Source organism: Leptodactylus fuscus, chromosome 6 (genome assembly GCF_031893055.1).
Source record: "Leptodactylus fuscus isolate aLepFus1 chromosome 6, aLepFus1.hap2, whole genome shotgun sequence".
In the NCBI taxonomy this organism is placed as follows: domain Eukaryota; kingdom Metazoa; phylum Chordata; class Amphibia; order Anura; family Leptodactylidae; genus Leptodactylus; species Leptodactylus fuscus.
In genome coordinates, this window is record NC_134270.1 from 57,388,866 (window position 1) to 57,410,200 (window position 21,335).

The 21,335-nt window shown below is 41.5% G+C and overlaps 1 protein-coding gene across 5 annotated transcripts in view; it reads left to right on the forward strand.

Moving 5' to 3' along the window:
• Positions 1-553: 553 nt before the first annotated feature.
• GRAMD1B (GRAM domain containing 1B) overlaps positions 554-21,335 on the forward strand; it is a 193,296-nt gene continuing 172,514 nt past the window's right edge. For 4 of the 5 annotated variants that reach the window (XM_075280025.1, XM_075280028.1, XM_075280029.1 and 1 more), the window contains exons 1-2: positions 554-677; positions 948-1,501. In XM_075280025.1, the coding sequence (XP_075136126.1) occupies positions 1,140-1,501 (362 nt within the window). In that variant the 5' untranslated portion in view covers positions 554-677; positions 948-1,139. Of the gene's footprint in view, positions 678-930; positions 1,502-21,335 lie in introns of those variants that run through there. The other variant, XM_075280027.1, reaches the window with a different exon arrangement.

The window sequence follows — 21,335 nt, forward strand, 5'->3', positions numbered from 1 at the left end:
AGTTGTTAGGCTGTGATGTTGGGGTAATAGAGGGTCTTTGGTGTGTTAGATGCCCCCAGACATGCTTCCCCTGCTGTCCCAGTGTCATTCCAGAGGTGTTGGCATCATTTCCTGGGGTGTCATAGTGGACTTGGTGACCCTCCAGACACGGATTTGGGTTTCCCCCTTAACGAGTATCTGTTCCCCATAGACTATAATGGGGTTCGAAACCCGTTCGAACACACGAACATTGAGCGGCTGTTCGAATCGAATTTCGAACCTCGAACATTTTAGTGTTCGCTCATCTCTAGTCATAATGCGGGGAAACTTTAGAGGACGGGTAACAACATTGATATTCCACAGTTTGGGGTATAATATATGAATATTATTGTGTATAGAAAGGTACATGGAGTGACAGCACTAGCCCTTGGGTGTGATGTCTACAACCCCTCACTAGGGGGCGTTAAAGTTACATTCTCCTGTAACACTGTATCAGATCCCCTATGAAGTGATGATATTTGACGCTGAGGTACGGCCACCAGTCAGGTACAGACTGGGAAGGACGATGCAGGATTTGTCTTTAATTCGCTTTTGTTTCCCTGCTTTCCTTGCCTCCTCTGGATTTGCTTAGTACTGTGAGTGTTGCTCTCTGCTGCTTGGTTATTGTCTGTTCCTCAGCGCTGCAGGACAATAGGCAGGTGTGTAAAGTTACTGCTTATCTAAGTTACATCTATTCTGTGCCGAGTTTGCCTGTCACAGTGTCTAGCTACAGATCAGCTTGGGTTACATTGGCAGCTGCTGCTTCTGCATTTGGTATCTTTTCCACAGACACAAACTACCCCCCTCACCTCATCTCTCCTCTCTGCCTCCAATTCTGCGCCTTTAATATCTGTATCTATTCTCCTTTCTTGTCACTTCCATTATGCGCATGGACTCAAATCTTTTTTTACCTCTTCTTTTGCCTGCAGGGTCTCCTGAGGGGTCGATTATAGCTGAGCTACATGAAAACACGCTTACAGCCGGTTCAGAGGAGAAGACTTGCGACCAGAGGAAGCTTGCAGCTGTGATAAGACGCTTCCTGTCACTCTTACAGTAGTGTTACCCGGAAACTTGTATGATTGGTTCTCCGGGGCTCGGTCTGCTTGGCTAGGAGCTCAACAATGCTGGCTGCTGAATTAAATGAGACCCTTCGGGTTCCAGAACTGCAGATCCCTCATCTAAACGACAGCACTTCTGCCACCGGTAACGGCAACACCCCCAGCCAACGCCGTAGGCGTTTCAGAATGAGACGTTCAAAGTCTGCAAGAAGCCGGGAGACTTCAGAGACTTTGGATTCTTCGGGAAATTTGGAGTACCTGCAACTCCCATCTATAGAGATCACTCCATCCAGTGATGAGGACAGTGCCCTGTCTAACACATCCACACCGAGCACCTCTCCAAGGCGACATGGCCTCAGACCAAAAAGTTGGGGGAGTTCAAAGGACAATGGTGAAATGGAAGTTGTAGGAAACAGTGGGAGCAGGTAAGTTCTGTAGAAGCTGCTTACGATGTTTTGAGTATTTATGATGGGTCCCTGATATGTGGCGGTTACGTTAGGATGGACACCTCTATATAGTTTACATAGGGGACGCCTGACACCTATTTATAGTCCTCTCTTGTGCCTTGTTATGTGTATGGTCCAGCTGTGCTGCCTTAGCCTTTCTGTGGCTTCCCTTGAGGAGATCATGGGGAAATAACTCTCCTACTGAGGATGCTAATTTAGGTATTTTGTTTCCATAGCAACAAGGCACCACTATTGCCAGTGTAATCCCATGGAAACACTGGGAAACTTTCTTGCACTGTGCCCTTTTCTTATTTGTGTGCGCGTTGCATTGCCTGGTGGTGTTTTCTGTGCGAGTAATTGGTAATATACAGTATCAGATAAGGAACGTCAGTATAAGCACTGTTATTACATGTCTGTGTACAATGCAATGCCAATTGTAATAACTTATTGCAGATCTTTATGGATACTCTTATTGCTAAGTATAATAAGATGCTAAAGCCGGGAGGTGGGTCAGTAGGGTCACATATTAATAAATGATCCAAACACTATCTACAGCACTGATCCTCAGGACTCTTATGAAACTGTCCACAAACAGTGAACTATAACCAGTGTATTCTTAGTGTTTACTGATATAGCGCTTTGTAGGATTTGTCTTCTGATGTGATTATAAAGTGAATGTCATCAGTGGCTATAAGTAGATGTGAAGTTAATAGACCTATTAGATGGCATAGTGTGAATGGCAGCCCAGTCACATCATGCTTCTGTAAGCTGATACATTGCAATCTGTGTTTACACACGCTCTGTGCCAGCTGCCAGTGATCTGCTTGTTGTACCCACTAGCCCTTATGAGAAATACACTTGTGACTTGTTTCATCCGGAGCCTTCCACTTCCTGCATTTGGTCATTTTCTAAATTAATTTTGATGCTTGGAAAACAAGTTGTTAGGGCGCTATTATACATGCTGCTTTTAATTGTATTCTCGCATGTGTTGTGTTTTTTTGTTTTTTTTCTGTACACCAATGGAAATGTCAAACTGATCAAAAATACAAAATGCACTTGAGGCTTCAAGAAACTGAGTGGAAGATTGAACATGGATGTACAGATCCACAACAAGGAAGTGACAGGGGGGGGTCCAAGAAGGGGCAGGTGAAAAGAGATTGCTTTCTTATCTATATTATTTCCAGAGATATCACTGGTTGAAAAAATAGTCAGGATTAGGATATTTATACGTAGCTGCATAACATATATGGTAGAAATATTCCAATCCTGACTGTATTTTCAACCAGTGATATCTCTGGATATAATGTAGATAGTACTGCAAGAGAATCTCCTGTTTAATATGACACCAAAAGCAAGTTTGTAAATTTTAGAATGCCCTACATCAGTAGTTGTTAACTGGGGTTTGATCGAACCCTAGGCCCTATGCACGATTCATTTTGTGTACCAGTAAAAAAACATATAACTATGTCTTGAATTTGGAAAAAAAAATCATATTTGATTTATCACTAAAGAAGGGTTTGGTGAATGTGCATATGAAACTGGTGGGTTCAGTACCTCAAACAAGGTTAAGAATCACTGCCCTAGATATAACTACTAGAGATGAGCGAGTAGTGTTCGATCGAGTAGGTGTTCGATCGAATACTACGGTATTCGAAATACTCATACTTGATCGAACACTACTAGTTGTTCGAAGTTTAAGGTTTGATGCAGAACCAGCGTTGATTGGCAGAATGCTATACATTCTGCCAATCAACACTGGTTCTTCTCTGACCTTTAGAAGTCTTCTCCGTGCAGCGTTCCCGCGGCGTCTTCCGGCTGGAATTCACTCTGCCTAGGCATCCGGCCTAAGCAGAACCGACTGCGCATGCCTAGGCAGAGTGAATTCCAGTCGGAAGACGCCGCGGGAACGCTGCACGGAGAAGACTTCAAGGAGAATCCAGCCCGACCGTCACTTGTGGACTTGGTAAGTATAATTTTATCGAATTTTGCGTACCCCTGAAACGAGCATTTCCCCCCATAGACTATAATGGGGTTTGAAATCCGTTCGAACAGTTGAACAGTGTGCGGCTGTTTGAATCGGATTTCGAACCTCGGACATTTTAGTGTTCACTCATCTCTAATAACTACCTTACTTTTTCTACACATCACACAGCCCCGTTCTCCAAGCCTGTACGCCATACACAGTAACATTCAGTGAGAGCCAGGGACAGCTCTCAATACAGAAGCATAAGGAGATGCAGGATTTCACAGAAAGGAGACAAAATGTATTAATAAAGTATATTACAAAAGTTATTAATACTGAAAGAAAATCAAAAGTTGTAAAAATTTAGTTCTGTTTTAAGAGCAAGACCATGGGATTGGTGTCTTTGCAGTTTTCTCTATCTATATGACCCTTTGTGATTTTTGCACAGATGGCTTTGATTCTTTTTTTTTGTATATTAATAACAATATTTACTGTATAAGATGAGCCTATTGTAGGATTACTTCCTCAGCCCCAAGAGAGAGGGATTTAATCCAAACAGCAAGTAAGTTCTCCTCTTCTTGCAGCTAACTGTACGCAGCCAAACCGGTTTAATGGCTTGTAAAGTGCCAGATATAAGAAATTAACTCACGTGTGTCTTTGGCTGGCCTTTGTTTTCATTTCTATGTGTAATCTCACCACTGAGACTAATAGGTATTTATTATTATCATAGGACCGACACTTTACACAATAACCTAATAAAAGCTTCTTCCTTCTCATCAGTCCTTATGCAACTTTACAATCTTATTGGTCTACCACAAGAACGTGCCCTAAGGCCAAGTAGGGAGAAAATAATTATATAGTATCAGACTATAGGGAAAAATATTGATGACCAATGTGTGACTATTCAACTTCCGCACAAACATTCTCCACTTATTTTTTTATATAACATTTCTACATATAAAATTTAACACGTTGAGTCAGTTTATAAATATATTACCTACTGATCCAGAGTTGCACTATGTATTGGACTCCAGAGCTCCATGTATTTTTCTGCTGGAGCAGTCTGTATTCTTTATGCAGCTCTTTCTAGTGGTGTGTAGTGTAAAGCATAGGTATGGTTAAATAGCGTTTCCCGTGCTTCAGTGAAATGTCAGCTTCCAATAAGCTAAAAGTTACACCAACATTTCAAAATGGGTGCACTGGGAGGCTCAAGCTTTCCCTTGGTGCACCATTTAGCTCATTTCAATAAACATTAAAAGCCTTTCTTCCTGCAAACTGCCGTGCACATCACCGCTAACAGCTGCATATCTGGTTGTAGACGCCATTTGAAGTGAACTTGTCAGATGATCTATGCTGCCCTTTCTGAGAACAGCATATGTTTCAAAGGCATAACATGATGTTCATGGGCCCCAATGCAAAATCTGTACAAGGCCCCACAACTATAATGTATTGTTTTTATTACTGTGTCCTCATATTGGAAAAAAAGTCACCTTATGGGAACCTCGGACCACACCCTCTGCACCCCCTCAATGTATGCCCCTGGTTGAGGGGTAGATGGTGAGCTCCATGAGATACAGGTTTATATGGTATGATTTGAAGCAGCATTCCTGAGTAAAAACAGATTAAATCCTTGTAACAGGATGCCACAGCAGCGTCTCTTGTCATGCCAGCTAACCCAATAAGCACTTAGGCACATGCAGGATTTGGGTTCACCGTGTTGCTTTTAATTGAGGTAATTGAAGATACAAATAGTTCACTGTGAAATTGCAATGGATGGCCCTCAAAATTGCAAAGCCCATGGAGATGTCAGCCATGTTCGTGTTTGCACATGGGGTTGCACTCCAAGCTCAAATGTGTCACACCACTACCTTTTGGGATTGGGTTCAGGACCTCTGAACTGACTCTGACTCCAGTTTCTATTAAAGGGGTTGTCCAGAATTAATCAATATTGTAATAACAAGTTCCCCAGGCCCCCCTCTCCAACTTCCTAATGTACATCTGTTTGCAATATTCCTTTGTTGTGCTGTAATATATGTAGTCATGTGACCTACATATATTACTTTTTTCTCCTTTCCGCTTAAGTAGTGAGTTCTCGGTCTAATCGATATCCTGAACTACTATGTCAGTGTAAAGGACCTGCCCCCAGTCCCATTGTACTCACCATTTCCTTTTGTGAGATCTGGACACGATACAGCATTTTCCTCTTCTTGGCCGGTCCCCCACGCTTGCGCAATAGTGTCGGCATGCATTGCAGTGGGAAGCCTGCACACACCCATCACTACTCACCATTTTTGCCTCTTGCTTCCAATCCAGAGTAGAGCCATGACATTGCTTCTGGCTATCGGAAACACCGCCTTCTTCAATGAGTGTGCCAGCATAGTGGAATGGCGGCATGCGAAAGTGATGGAGATGCCAGCATGCACAGTAGCTGGCACTCTGGCTCTATTGCACAGGTGTGGCCCAAAATAAGTGACACTCCATGCCCAGGTAAGTATGATAGAGTGGGGGTTAGTTAGTAAGGAAGGGCTAGTAGTGGGTAGGCTGTCTAGGGAAATGGGGAGGGGTGTAAGTGAGAAAGGGAGGGGTCAGAATGTGAGTCAGCTCTGAGTGGTCCAAGGCATCATAGTACTTGTAGGAAAACAGAACTGGAAGATGGTCATGTAAACAAATGCAGAAGATGGCAGGAGCTCACAGAGAAACCCATAAATCACTTGAAACATGGCTGAAGGTATTTGGGTTCAATTATTAACTTATTAATAGCAATAACAGACCTTTTTTGAAAAATATATTTTTTGACCAGAAAACCCCTTTTAAGGCTACGTTTACATCTGTGTTCAAGGTTCTGATTGGAGCCTTTAGTGAAGAGTCCATCTAAAATCACAGATGACAAAGTGCTACAAGCAATTTTGTCTGGTGAAATGGCACAAAACACATTGGATAACTGTCAGAGACTATTACAGTCAATGTGGTCCCTCAGGATCTGTTGTTGTATCCCATGTGACAGATCCATCTTAATGTTTAGTTTGTTCTTCTCGCTGCAACGGAAGAAAAACGGATTAAAACAATACACTCAAACAGTGCCGTGTATTTGCTACCTGTGTCTTTTAGAGTTGCACACAACATACACTGCTGTGAAAAAGTATTTGCCCCTTACAGATCATTGAAGAACTGCATTTTGTATTCAATCAGGTTAATTATGTCTGAGAAAATTGAAAAAATGTAAGTATTAGAGAAAAGCGAAAACAAAAGAACTTTGTAAGCGAGCAAATACTTTTCCACAATACTATATTTGTTGTGATATCAACAGGTACAGTGGGCTATTTTGAACTGGCACTCCCACAGTTTCTAATGACAAAAAGCAGTATTCTCCAGGGTTTTCCACAGTACAGTAACTCTCTAGTAAACAGTCTGGAAGTGCCACAGTAATCCAGAGACTCTTCCATTTCAAGGGGTATTCCCATCTTAAGGATCCTATCTATAAGGCTATGATGTAAATTCAAGACTTTCCTAAATACATTGCTTTAGCAATCCTGCTTCATTTGACTGCTATGTGAAATTATTATTCCCCTTGTTTAAACATCGTTGTCCAGGCTCCTGGCCTGTATCCGAGCTTAGGTCGGATGAAGTGATTCATTCACTGCTCCCTGGAGCTGTAATTTACTGCTCTTCCGTCCAGAAAATCACTTAAGCTAACTACAGTTTGCTGATCTAGGGATGTAAGATATTTTCCTCCCCAACCCTGTGTGATATACATTTACTGTGCATATTAGATCTGCGTTTATATTAGATTTCTAGTGGTGATAATAAATAATCTCTCATGGTAAAGAGATACTTCATAGTGTCCTATTTATCTAACAGTCTGACCACCAGTTTGCTGAAGAATACAGGAAGTGAGAAGAACAGGCAGCAGGCAAACTCCTGAAAGTGAGAGATGGGCAAAGCCCCTCTAAGCCTACGTCTCCACATAGCAATTCACAGCCAAAAAGCGCCATGGAAAAGACAGCAGCGTAAATGCTTCGCTTTTTTTTGCTGCTGCTGCAGCCAAAACCCTGCATAATTGCAATGTGGGGCCTTGACCTAATATGGTTAATTAGACTCTTCAATACAAGGAATGCTGTATCCTGGTGCACGTCAAGATAAAAGGTGACTGCTCTACAAGATCAACAGCTCTGTATTGTACACTGCCGAGATCAGCATTACAGCTTTAAATAAATGCGCAAATGCTTCATAAATGAAGTATAGCATAGAAAAAGACCTCAAAAAGGTGCAATATACCAAAAAAAGCGTAAATAGCCTAATAAATGTGTCCCATTGAGTCATCTGTAGTCTATCACAGATACACCTGGCACTTTCTGTATTTTCCACTGCTAAGTACATCATAATGCCTTTTGGATTGGGATAAGTGTCCTTAATGAGACAACCCCTTCACCAAACTTTTTTCTTCTTCAGTGGTATGAAAGTCACTTTCACATGGAGATGGAGCATTGCCAGTAAAACTGGCTATATACTTTAGATAATTGTTGGCTGAATCTGCTCATTTCAGCAGGACCGGTTGATCCTCTGATGTGTATGTGGTCATCTTGCCTGTCTCCATTCCTGTATCTTTTCTACTTTGGGAGTTAAGATTAGTGAGGATACATATTAGTACATGTAGAATGGGAGAGGGGAGGAAGCCATTGCCAAACATCTTTGACAGAAGCTTCCTTTCCACTCTAACTCAGCACACATGTGAAACCAATGTACTCATTGAAGCCAAGCATGTACCGTATGTGTGGAACTGCGTATCTTATGTGTATGACCAATATAATTCTTCAGACTGTCTGATCTCCTTTAGAAGAGTTGGCACCCTCTAAGCTCTTCAACGACTTCGAAATTCTGGGTTTTCTTAAAAACATAATTTTATATTGATGTTTTATTAATGGCCAGTTTTTCCTCTGGAGAGGCAGGATAGCAGTATTAAGGAATTTTACAGTGTGCTTAACCAAATCACATGGGGATTCTGTTCATCCTACATACAGTACACGCTGAGAATCTGATGAGTTTCTAGACGTCTAAATCTCACAAATTAATTTTTTTTTCATCACAAGGCTTTCCTTTAAAACAGGAGACAGCTGTTTGGACTTTAGAAAGGGACATATAAAAGTTGGCAGCTAAGCATCCATCCTAATAAAGGGAGTTTGTCAGCAGGTAAAATAGCTATCAGACTAGTGACTGTACCCTATGGAGCTGCTTTGTTACTTTTTCCAAAAATGCCTTTTTTCTTCTGCATTGCAGCTCCATATTCATGAAAGTCTGAATTTTCATCTTATTGCAATTTAGCTGAAAAGGGGTTTAAGGGCCTTTCTTCTTCTGTGAGATCTTTGCTTTAAAAAGGCTGTTCAGATGCTGCCTCCAGTTCTTCCAAAGAACCCCCTGTTTTTAGTAAAAATCGGTAAAAACAATGTGCTAATGAGGCTCACCGAGCACCCTGGGCATTCCCCAGGGCCAGCATGCTCCCCCCTACATCATACCTCAGTAATGCCCTTCCGTGGCTTGAGCTCCGTTATGCCCTCCTCCTCCACACTTGCTGTGCCACCTACATCCTCTGTTGTCTCGCTCCTGGCACTTCAAATCCCATACATGCACAGTAGTGCTCCATTCTGAACGCTACTATGCATGCCCAAGCGCCATTTTCTTGTAGCTACCTATAGAACTCAACATACTACTAAGTATGCTGTTCTATACTGAGCTACACCAAAATGGCGCTCAGACATGCAATACTTCTTCAGAGGTCCTCAGAAATCTCCTTTGTTTATACCATGAAACACTTCCACAAACATGTTGGGACAACAGCCTTTGATCGATCCCTGTTCTGTTGAGTATCCACTCACACCTCCTTGTCATCCCAGATTTCAGACTTCAGATATCTGTTAATCCTAAAGACAAGGCTACACTGTCTCTTTAGCTACAACTCCCATTGTACAATCAGAGATCGCTGGGTTACCTTGCAACTCTTTCACTTTTGTTAGTGAATGGAGTTGCTTGGTGCCCCTGAGGGAGCCGTGACCACTGCTTCTAGTAGCAAAAAGTCAAACATTGTTTTTTGTTTACGGTCACGGTTCCCTCTGCTTTGACTATATTGAATTGCAAAAGGTAGGTAGTAGTCCCATTACAGAGTTTCCTTTGGACCCAAGGAGCTTCAAGTTATGTTTCTGTATCCGCTATGTAACGTACAAAGCTGATGTTGGTGAGCAGTGAAGAAGTTGCATTTCTTGAAACAGCTGATCAATGGGGCACTGGGCACTGGATCCCCTTCAATCTAATAGAGATGAACTCCTCAAGGATAAGTCATCGATATCTTAGTCTCAGAATACCCTTTTGTTTCAGAAATGTAATCTTATGAAACAAAATTACCAGATTCCTTGCCTTCATAGTTCTAGCACTAAAATGGAATATCACACCAGTTACTCCTCACTCAGACACTCATCCCTTCATCAGAACTACAAGGCCAACATATGTCCTTGATGCAGACACCATTGATCTCTGATTCTTTCTTCTAGCATTAAAAATTAAACATGGTGGACTTGGCATTCCATTCCCCCTCACAACTCTAAGCCCTCATTATATTTACTAAATGCCACAGATCTCCAATTCCCAGCATGATCCTATGAAGACAAGTTTGTGCCTGCACCATGAACACTCTGTTTCTTCACCCCATTGAGCAGCATTCTAGCTTAGCGTGTTTGGATTTGTTTCTTATATCTTTAAGTATTATGGACAGTCCCGGCCCTCTGCAGCTCAGAGTAGTTCCCACTGGGAGGCTTACTACTGAAATTGGGTATGGTAGGCAAAGAAGAAAATTCTCCACCTTCAAAAATGCAAACCGTAAAATATCTTTCCATACAAGAAATGAGGTTTATGAGCCACTGTACTAATAGAAAATGATCTGTCCACTCTTATTGCATTCTAGTAAATGGAAACAAGAGCCTGGAAGCATCTGACTGCTGAGACCCACAGTAATCCCTAATTGAATGGAGAGAGAGTTTGCAGAATTGGCCATTGCTCTATTTACCTCTGTTGGATGCATGGTCCAAAATAGGTGTTAGGTAATAATAATATAATAATAATGATGGGTTTTTCAAAGTTAACCCATTTCTTGCATGGAGGCTGGGAAAGGTGAAAAAAATAATAAAAAAACCATACCCGCCTATTCCCAGCCTCTCCCATTGCAGTCAAGGATGCTGCTCCGAGGGCTTGTTTTGGCATAAGCTCTCACCGCACATGACCGCTGAGTCCATTTGGCGGCCTAAGTAAAGGAAACAGAATGTCACTGATATGTCACCTTTCATGTCACATGTCCCTTCTTTAAGCTACCGATTGGCCTCAACGGTCATGTGTGGTAGGGACTTCCACCAAAACAAGACCCTGGAGCAGCAGGTCCAGACCACGGTGGATGACACCGGTGACAGGTGAGTATGGTTTGTTGTTTTTTCTTCACCTTCCCTTGTCTCTGTACTAAAAAACTGGTTATCCTGGACACCCCCAAAGTCTCCATTCCAACGGAGTAATGTGCCGCTCATTTAGACATGTAAACACGTGTCAGTGAGGCGCTTCAAAACAGATCCCATTGACTTCAATGGGTGCCGGCTTACACGTGCTACACATTGAAATCAATGGGAGGCTTTATAACCCATTGATTTCAATGTGTAGCGCACGTAAGTCGGCACCCATTGAAGTCAATGGGATCGGTTTTGAAGGGCCTCGCTCTGACTCCGTGGGGATAGAATAAAAATTGTTTATTTTTTATAAGACAAAAAATGCCACTACTCTACCTACATCACACGTCCTAGCCCTGCTCTGGTGACAACTATGTGTCACCTAAATAGAAATTTCTGGAGAAGGAAAGGAATTAAAAACAAATTGGCAGCAATTTGTGATATTTTTTTTAAAAAAATTAACAATATGAAAAAAATGCAAAAATAAAGCCCTATGTATCATCGAAAAGGTGCAAAATTATTTGACTAACCCATATGAAAAAATTGTTATAGCCCTAAAAACGCATGTACCAAAACATCTGAAAATGTGGTCAACTATGAAATGTATAAGTGCTAAATAATCTGTTATTTTTCTTTATTTTATATTTGTTTATATTCATTAAAGGGTTTTTTTTGGGATAAACTACAACATTTTGCCCCGCCTTCTAATTTACTTGTATTAAAAAAAATGTAAAATTACCTATATGACCACCCCAGTGACACAGGGTAAGTGTTATCACATGACCACCCAAGGGACACTTTCTGATAATTTGGTGACGTTCTGTTTCACTGCTTCCAAAATGAAACGTCGCAAGTACTCCCCCCCCCCCCCCCCAATCCCATCAATACTTATGTGTTTTCCTGTGTCCAGGATGGCTCCTCCTCTCTTGAAGCGCCTGCGCAGTCTGGAGGTGACTGCAAGACATACGCAGTAGAGATGGCAATCCACCTCTACTGCACAGGCCTCACAAGTAATTCCAGTCTGTGTACGGGCTAGGAGAGAAAAAGAGAAGCATCTCCAGCCTGTGCACAGTGACGAGGAAGGGAGGATCCGTCTCACAGATCGGAAGCTAGATAAGTATGATGAGGTGGAGGGTGGGTTTAGTTACTTGAGGAGGGCTAGCAGTGGGCAGGATAGCTTAGCTAAGGAGACAGGGCGAGAGGGGGGCCTGTAGTGGGTGGGATATCTTAGTGTAGCTTAGCTAGGGAGACAGGGAGGGGGGTGTAACGCAGTGAGAGAGTATTAAAGCCAAAATATTGACTATATCATGGATCAATCAGTCAGTCCAAATTAATAAGCATGTTTAAACTACTAATAATAACACAGACACTGAGTTCCATATCACATCAGCCATGCTAGCCCCTTAGCCCAGCTCAGCACAACTGGCTCTTTATTGAAAGTACACACACTTTAGAGACAAAGAAAGGAGGGGTTAATGCATCCTTTGGAATTCCTGAGTTGTCCATCTCCCATTGGCTCCAAACTTCAATGTCCAGCCAGACACCTCCTTGCTGTAACCTGAAGACTTCACCACGAGGCAGGGTAAACAAGCTCCCTCTGGGCTTCAAGATCCTTTGTCTCAGATCCATGCAACCTCATTAAGGAAAAATTAGTATTTCCAAAACACCTCATACATATAAAGTATATGAAACTTGATTCATGTTCTCAGACTTGACAAGAGGAGGAGGCAAGCAGTGACAGCGTAGCGTGGAAGGTACACACGAAGTTTCATACTAGGAAGTTAACACCAAGTAAACAAATGCAGAAGATATCAGGAGTTCCCACAGACATCTAAAAGTCACTCAAAACACTGCTAAAAGTAAAAATATGTGGGTGCACTTTTAACCCAATAATGGCAATAACAGACCTTTAAGAAAATGATTTTTTTTTTGCCTTGAAAACCCCTTTAAGGCTAAATTCATGTCTGTGCTAGAGTCTCCATTTTAGACCCTGCTGCAGCGTTCATTTGAAAATTGGCAGAGGAAAAAGTTCTATAGACCCAGTGCTCCACATAGTGTATATGGGAAACGCAGCGGCAAAAACACGACATTTTACATTCACAGCAAAGTGGATGGAATTCTAGTGGACCCTGCAATTTCCTAAACCATTGTGATTTTGGAAATTGCAGCATGTCCATTATTCTTGGCCAATTTCCTATAGGTAGAATTGAAGCAGAAAATCCACAGAGGAAACCTCCTGCCGACTTTCTGTAAAAAGTTCTGCAGGAAAAACTACAATGCGTTTCCGCCCCAGTTTTTTCTGCAGCGCTTTTTTTTACTGTGGCCCGCAACGTGAGGACTTTTTGCTAAGTTGGTTTTAATGTTAAAACTATGGACACCTAACAGGACCCCATTATAGTCAATGGGGTCCATCACACTTTGTGTGTTTCTGCTTTTTAAGCGGCTCATCCTTCTGTCTTATTGGTCCTCTTACAGACCAGAACAATGGAAAGGCAACAGTAGTGTGAACATATATCTTTGTCTGTAATGCCCTAAGCCAGTAAATAGTATGTTATTTTAGCATATTGGTAGAGATGAGCGAACAGTGTTCTATCGAACTCATGTTCGATCGGATATTAGGCTGTTCGGCATGTTCGAATCGAATCGAACACCGCGTGGTAAAGTGCGCCATTACTCGATTCCCCTCCCACCTTCCCTGGCGCCTTTTTTGCTCCAATAACAGCGCTGGGTAGGTGGGACAGGAACTACGACACCGGTGACGTTGAAAAAAGTAGGCAAAACCCATTGGCTGCCGAAAACATGTGACCTCTAATTTAAAAGAACAGCGACGCCCAGCTTCGCGTCATTCTGAGCTTGCAATTCACCGAGGACGGAGGTTTCCGTCCAGCTAGCTAGGGCTTAGATTCTGGGTAGGCAGGGACAGGCTAGGATAGGAAGGAGAAGACAACCAACAGCTCTTGTAAGAGCTAAATTCCAGGGAGAAGCTTGTCAGTGTAACGTGGCACTGACGGGCTCAATCGCCGCAACCCAGCTTTCCCAGGATCCTGAATGGAATACACTGTCAGTGTATTCCCGTATACCCGATATATACCCCGATACCCGTTCCAACGGTGTGCCCCCCCACCTTCACCCCAGAAATACCCTGCAAGTCCCCTAGCAATAGAATTGGGGCTATATACACCCACAATTTTTACTACTGGTATACAGTGCCATTGTCTGACTGGGAATTCAAAGAATATATTGGGAATACAAATACCCTCATTTCTTGCTACTGCCATATAGTGCCAGTTTCTGACTGGTAATTCAAAGAATATATTGGGGTTACGTGCACCCACAATTTTTACTACTGGTATACAGTGCCATTGTCTGACTGGGAATTCAAAGAATATATTGGGAATACAAATACCCTCATTTCTTGCTACTGCCATATAGTGCCAGTGTCTGACTGGGAATTCAAAGAATATATTGGGGTTACGTGCACCCACAATTTTTACTACTGGTATACAGTGCCATTGTCTGACTGGGAATTCAAAGAGTATATTGGGAATACAAATACCCTCATTTCTTGCTACTGCCATATAGTGCCAGTTTCTGACTGGGAATTCAAAGAATATATTGGGGTTACGTGCACCCACAATTTTTACTACTGGTATACAGTGCCATTGTCTGACTGGGAATTCAAAGAATATATTGGGGTTATAAATACCCTCATTTCTTGCTACTGCCATATAGTGCCAGTTTCTGACTGGTAATTCAAAGAATATATTGGGGTTACGTGCACCCACAATTTTTACTACTGGTATACAGTGCCATTGTCTGACTGGGAATTCAAAGAGTATATTGGGAATACAAATACCCTCATTTCTTGCTACTGCCATATAGTGCCAGTGTCTGACTGGGAATTCAAAGAATATATTGGGGTTACGTGCACCCACAATTTTTACTACTGGTATACAGTGCCATTGTCTGACTGGGAATTCAAAGAGTATATTGGGAATACAAATACCCTCATTTCTTGCTACTGCCATATAGTGCCAGTTTCTGACTGGGAATTCAAAGAATATATTGGGGTTACGTGCACCCACAATTTTTACTACTGGTATACAGTGCCATTGTCTGACTGGGAATTCAAAGAGTATATTGGGAATACAAATACCCTCATTTCTTGCTACTGCCATATAGTGCCAGTTTCTGACTGGGAATTCAAAGAATATATTGGGGTTACGTGCACCCACAATTTTTACTACTGGTATACAGTGCCATTGTCTGACTGGGAATTCAAAGAATATATTGGGGTTATAAATACCCTCATTTCTTGCTACTGCCATATAGTGCCAGTTTCTGACTGGGAATTCAAAGAATATATTGGGGTTACGTGCACCCACAATTTTTACTACTGGTATACAGTGCCATTGTCTGACTGGGAATTCAAAGAATATATTGGGGTTATAAATACCCTCATTTCTTGCTACTGCCATATAGTGCCAGTTTCTGACTGGTAATTCAAAGAATATATTGGGGTTACGTGCACCCACAATTTTTACTACTGGTATACAGTGCCATTGTCTGACTGGGAATTCAAAGAATATATTGGGAATACAAATACCCTCATTTCTTGCTACTGCCATATAGTGCCAGTTTCTGACTGGTAATTCAAAGAATATATTGGGGTTACGTGCACCCACAATTTTTACTACTGGTATACAGTGCCATTGTCTGACTGGGAATTCAAAGAATATATTGGGAATACAAATACCCTCATTTCTTGCTACTGCCATATAGTGCCAGTGTCTGACTGGGAATTCAAAGAATATATTGGGGTTACGTGCACCCACAATTTTTACTACTGGTATACAGTGCCATTGTCTGACTGGGAATTCAAAGAGTATATTGGGAATACAAATACCCTCATTTCTTGCTACTGCCATATAGTGCCAGTTTCTGACTGGGAATTCAAAGAATATATTGGGGTTACGTGCACCCACAATTTTTACTACTGGTATACAGTGCCATTGTCTGACTGGGAATTCAAAGAATATATTGGAGTTATAAATACCCTCATTTCTTGCTACTGCCATATAGTGCCAGTTTCTGACTGGTAATTCAAAGAATATATTGGGGTTACGTGCACCCACAATTTTTACTACTGGTATACAGTGCCATTGTCTGACTGGGAATTCAAAGAGTATATTGGGAATACAAATACCCTCATTTCTTGCTACTGCCATATAGTGCCAGTGTCTGACTGGGAATTCAAAGAATATATTGGGGTTACGTGCACCCACAATTTTTACTACTGGTATACAGTGCCATTGTCTGACTGGGAATTCAAAGAGTATATTGGGAATACAAATACCCTCATTTCTTGCTACTGCCATATAGTGCCAGTTTCTGACTGGGAATTCAAAGAATATATTGGGGTTACGTGCACCCACAATTTTTACTACTGGTATACAGTGCCATTGTCTGACTGGGAATTCAAAGAGTATATTGGGAATACAAATACCCTCATTTCTTGCTACTGCCATATAGTGCCAGTTTCTGACTGGGAATTCAAAGAATATATTGGGGTTACGTGCACCCACAATTTTTACTACTGGTATACAGTGCCATTGTCTGACTGGGAATTCAAAGAATATATTGGGGTTATAAATACCCTCATTTCTTGCTACTGCCATATAGTGCCAGTTTCTGACTGGGAATTCAAAGAATATATTGGGGTTACGTGCACCCACAATTTTTACTACTGGTATACAGTGCCATTGTCTGACTGGGAATTCAAAGAATATATTGGGGTTATAAATACCCTCATTTCTTGCTACTGCCATATAGTGCCAGTTTCTGACTGGTAATTCAAAGAATATATTGGGGTTACGTGCACCCACAATTTTTACTACTGGTATACAGTGCCATTGTCTGACTGGGAATTCAAAGAATATATTGGGAATACAAATACCCTCATTTCTTGCTACTGCCATATAGTGCCAGTGTCTGACTGGGAATTCAAAGAATATATTGGGGTTACGTGCACCCACAATTTTTACTACTGGTATACAGTGCCATTGTCTGACTGGGAATTCAAAGAGTATATTGGGAATACAAATACCCTCATTTCTTGCTACTGCCATATAGTGCCAGTTTCTGACTGGGAATTCAAAGAATATATTGGGGTTACGTGCACCCACAATTTTTACTACTGGTATACAGTGCCATTGTCTGACTGGGAATTCAAAGAATATATTGGGGTTATAAATACCCTCATTTCTTGCTACTGCCATATAGTGCCAGTTTCTGACTGGTAATTCAAAGAATATATTGGGGTTACGTGCACCCACAATTTTTACTACTGGTATACAGTGCCATTGTCTGACTGGGAATTCAAAGAGTATATTGGGAATACAAATACCCTCATTTCTTGCTACTGCCATATAGTGCCAGTGTCTGACTGGGAATTCAAAGAATATATTGGGGTTACGTGCACCCACAATTTTTACTACTGGTATACAGTGCCATTGTCTGACTGGGAATTCAAAGAGTATATTGGGAATACAAATACCCTCATTTCTTGCTACTGCCATATAGTGCCAGTTTCTGACTGGGAATTCAAAGAATATATTGGGGTTACGTGCACCCACAATTTTTACTACTGGTATACAGTGCCATTGTCTGACTGGGAATTCAAAGAGTATATTGGGAATACAAATACCCTCATTTCTTGCTACTGCCATATAGTGCCAGTTTCTGACTGGGAATTCAAAGAATATATTGGGGTTACGTGCACCCACAATTTTTACTACTGGTATACAGTGCCATTGTCTGACTGGGAATTCAAAGAATATATTGGGGTTATAAATACCCTCATTTCTTGCTACTGCCATATAGTGCCAGTTTCTGACTGGGAATTCAAAGAATATATTGGGGTTACGTGCACCCACAATTTTTACTACTGGTATACAGTGCCATTGTCTGACTGGGAATTCAAAGAATATATTGGGGTTATAAATACCCTCATTTCTTGCTACTGCCATATAGTGCCAGTTTCTGACTGGTAATTCAAAGAATATATTGGGGTTACGTGCACCCACAATTTTTACTACTGGTATACAGTGCCATTGTCTGACTGGGAATTCAAAGAATATATTGGGAATACAAATACCCTCATTTCTTGCTACTGCCATATAGTGCCAGTGTCTGACTGGGAATTCAAAGAATATATTGGGGTTACGTGCACCCACAATTTTTACTACTGGTATACAGTGCCATTGTCTGACTGGGAATTCAAAGAATATATTGGGGTTATAAATACCCTCATTTCTTGCTACTGCCATATAGTGCCAGTTTCTGACTGGTAATTCAAAGAATATATTGGGGTTACGTGCACCCACAATTTTTACTACTGGTATACAGTGCCATTGTCTGACTGGGAATTCAAAGAGTATATTGGGAATACAAATACCCTCATTTCTTGCTACTGCCATATAGTGCCAGTGTCTGACTGGGAATTCAAAGAATATATTGGGGTTACGTGCACCCACAATTTTTACTACTGGTATACAGTGCCATTGTCTGACTGGGAATTCAAAGAGTATATTGGGAATACAAATACCCTCATTTCTTGCTACTGCCATATAGTGCCAGTTTCTGACTGGGAATTCAAAGAATATATTGGGGTTACGTGCACCCACAATTTTTACTACTGGTATACAGTGCCATTGTCTGACTGGGAATTCAAAGAGTATATTGGGAATACAAATACCCTCATTTCTTGCTACTGCCATATAGTGCCAGTTTCTGACTGGGAATTCAAAGAATATATTGGGGTTACGTGCACCCACAATTTTTACTACTGGTATACAGTGCCATTGTCTGACTGGGAATTCAAAGAATATATTGGGGTTATAAATACCCTCATTTCTTGCTACTGCCATATAGTGCCAGTTTCTGACTGGGAATTCAAAGAATATATTGGGGTTACGTGCACCCACAATTTTTACTACTGGTATACAGTGCCATTGTCTGACTGGGAATTCAAAGAATATATTGGGGTTATAAATACCCTCATTTCTTGCTACTGCCATATAGTGCCAGTTTCTGACTGGTAATTCAAAGAATATATTGGGGTTACGTGCACCCACAATTTTTACTACTGGTATACAGTGCCATTGTCTGACTGGGAATTCAAAGAATATATTGGGAATACAAATACCCTCATTTCTTGCTACTGCCATATAGTGCCAGTGTCTGACTGGGAATTCAAAGAATATATTGGGGTTACGTGCACCCACAATTTTTACTACTGGTATACAGTGCCATTGTCTGACTGGGAATTCAAAGAGTATATTGGGAATACAAATACCCTCATTTCTTGCTACTGCCATATAGTGCCAGTTTCTGACTGGGAATTCAAAGAATATATTGGGGTTACGTGCACCCACAATTTTTACTACTGGTATACAGTGCCATTGTCTGACTGGGAATTCAAAGAATATATTGGGGTTATAAATACCCTCATTTCTTGCTACTGCCATATAGTGCCAGTTTCTGACTGGTAATTCAAAGAATATATTGGGGTTACGTGCACCCACAATTTTTACTACTGGTATACAGTGCCATTGTCTGACTGGGAATTCAAAGAGTATATTGGGAATACAAATACCCTCATTTCTTGCTACTGCCATATAGTGCCAGTGTCTGACTGGGAATTCAAAGAATATATTGGGGTTACGTGCACCCACAATTTTTACTACTGGTATACAGTGCCATTGTCTGACTGGGAATTCAAAGAGTATATTGGGAATACAAATACCCTCATTTCTTGCTACTGCCATATAGTGCCAGTTTCTGACTGGGAATTCAAAGAATATATTGGGGTTACGTGCACCCACAATTTTTACTACTGGTATACAGTGCCATTGTCTGACTGGGAATTCAAAGAGTATATTGGGAATACAAATACCCTCATTTCTTGCTACTGCCATATAGTGCCAGTTTCTGACTGGGAATTCAAAGAATATATTGGGGTTACGTGCACCCACAATTTTTACTACTGGTATACAGTGCCATTGTCTGACTGGGAATTCAAAGAATATATTGGGGTTATAAATACCCTCATTTCTTGCTACTGCCATATAGTGCCAGTTTCTGACTGGGAATTCAAAGAATATATTGGGGTTACGTGCACCCACAATTTTTACTACTGGTATACAGTGCCATTGTCTGACTGGGAATTCAAAGAATATATTGGGGTTATAAATACCCTCATTTCTTGCTACTGCCATATAGTGCCAGTTTCTGACTGGTAATTCAAAGAATATATTGGGGTTACGTGCACCCACAATTTTTACTACTGGTATACAGTGCCATTGTCTGACTGGGAATTCAAAGAATATATTGGGAATACAAATACCCTCATTTCTTGCTACTGCCATATAGTGCCAGTGTCTGACTGGGAATTCAAAGAATATATTGGGGTTACGTGCACCCACAATTTTTACTACTGGTATACAGTGCCATTGTCTGACTGGGAATTCAAAGAGTATATTGGGAATACAAATACCCTCATTTCTTGCTACTGCCATATAGTGCCAGTTTCTGACTGGGAATTCAAAGAATATATTGGGGTTACGTGCACCCACAATTTTTACTACTGGTATACAGTGCCATTGTCTGACTGGGAATTCAAAGAATATATTGGGGTTATAAATACCCTCATTTCTTGCTACTGCCATATAGTGCCAGTTTCTGACTGGTAATTCAAAGAATATATTGGGGTTACGTGCACCCACAATTTTTACTACTGGTATACAGTGCCATTGTCTGACTGGGAATTCAAAGAGTATATTGGGAATACAAATACCCTCATTTCTTGCTACTGCCATATAGTGCCAGTTTCTGACTGGGAATTCAAAGAATATATTGGGGTTACGTGCACCCACAATTTTTACTACTGGTATACAGTGCCAATTTCTAACTAGGAATTCAAAATGCGCAAGGCTCCCGGAAAGGGACGTGGACGAGGCCGTGGGCGAGGTCGGGGGAATGGTTCTGGGGAGCAAGGTAGCAGTGAAGCCACAGGGCGTCCCGTGCCTACTCCTGTGGGGCAGCAAGCATTGCGCCACTCCACAGTGCCAGGGTTGCTTGCCACATTAACTAAACTGCAGGGTACAAACCTTAGTAGGCCCGAGAACCAGGAACAGGTCTTGCAATGGCTGTCAGAGAACGCTTACAGCACATTGTCCAGCAGCCAGTCAGACTCTGCCTCCTCTCCTCCTATTACCCAACAGTCTTGTCTTCCTTCCTCCCAAAATTCCGAAGCTTTACAGAACAATAACCCAAACTGTCCCTGCTCCCCAGAGCTGTTCTCCGCTCCTTTCAT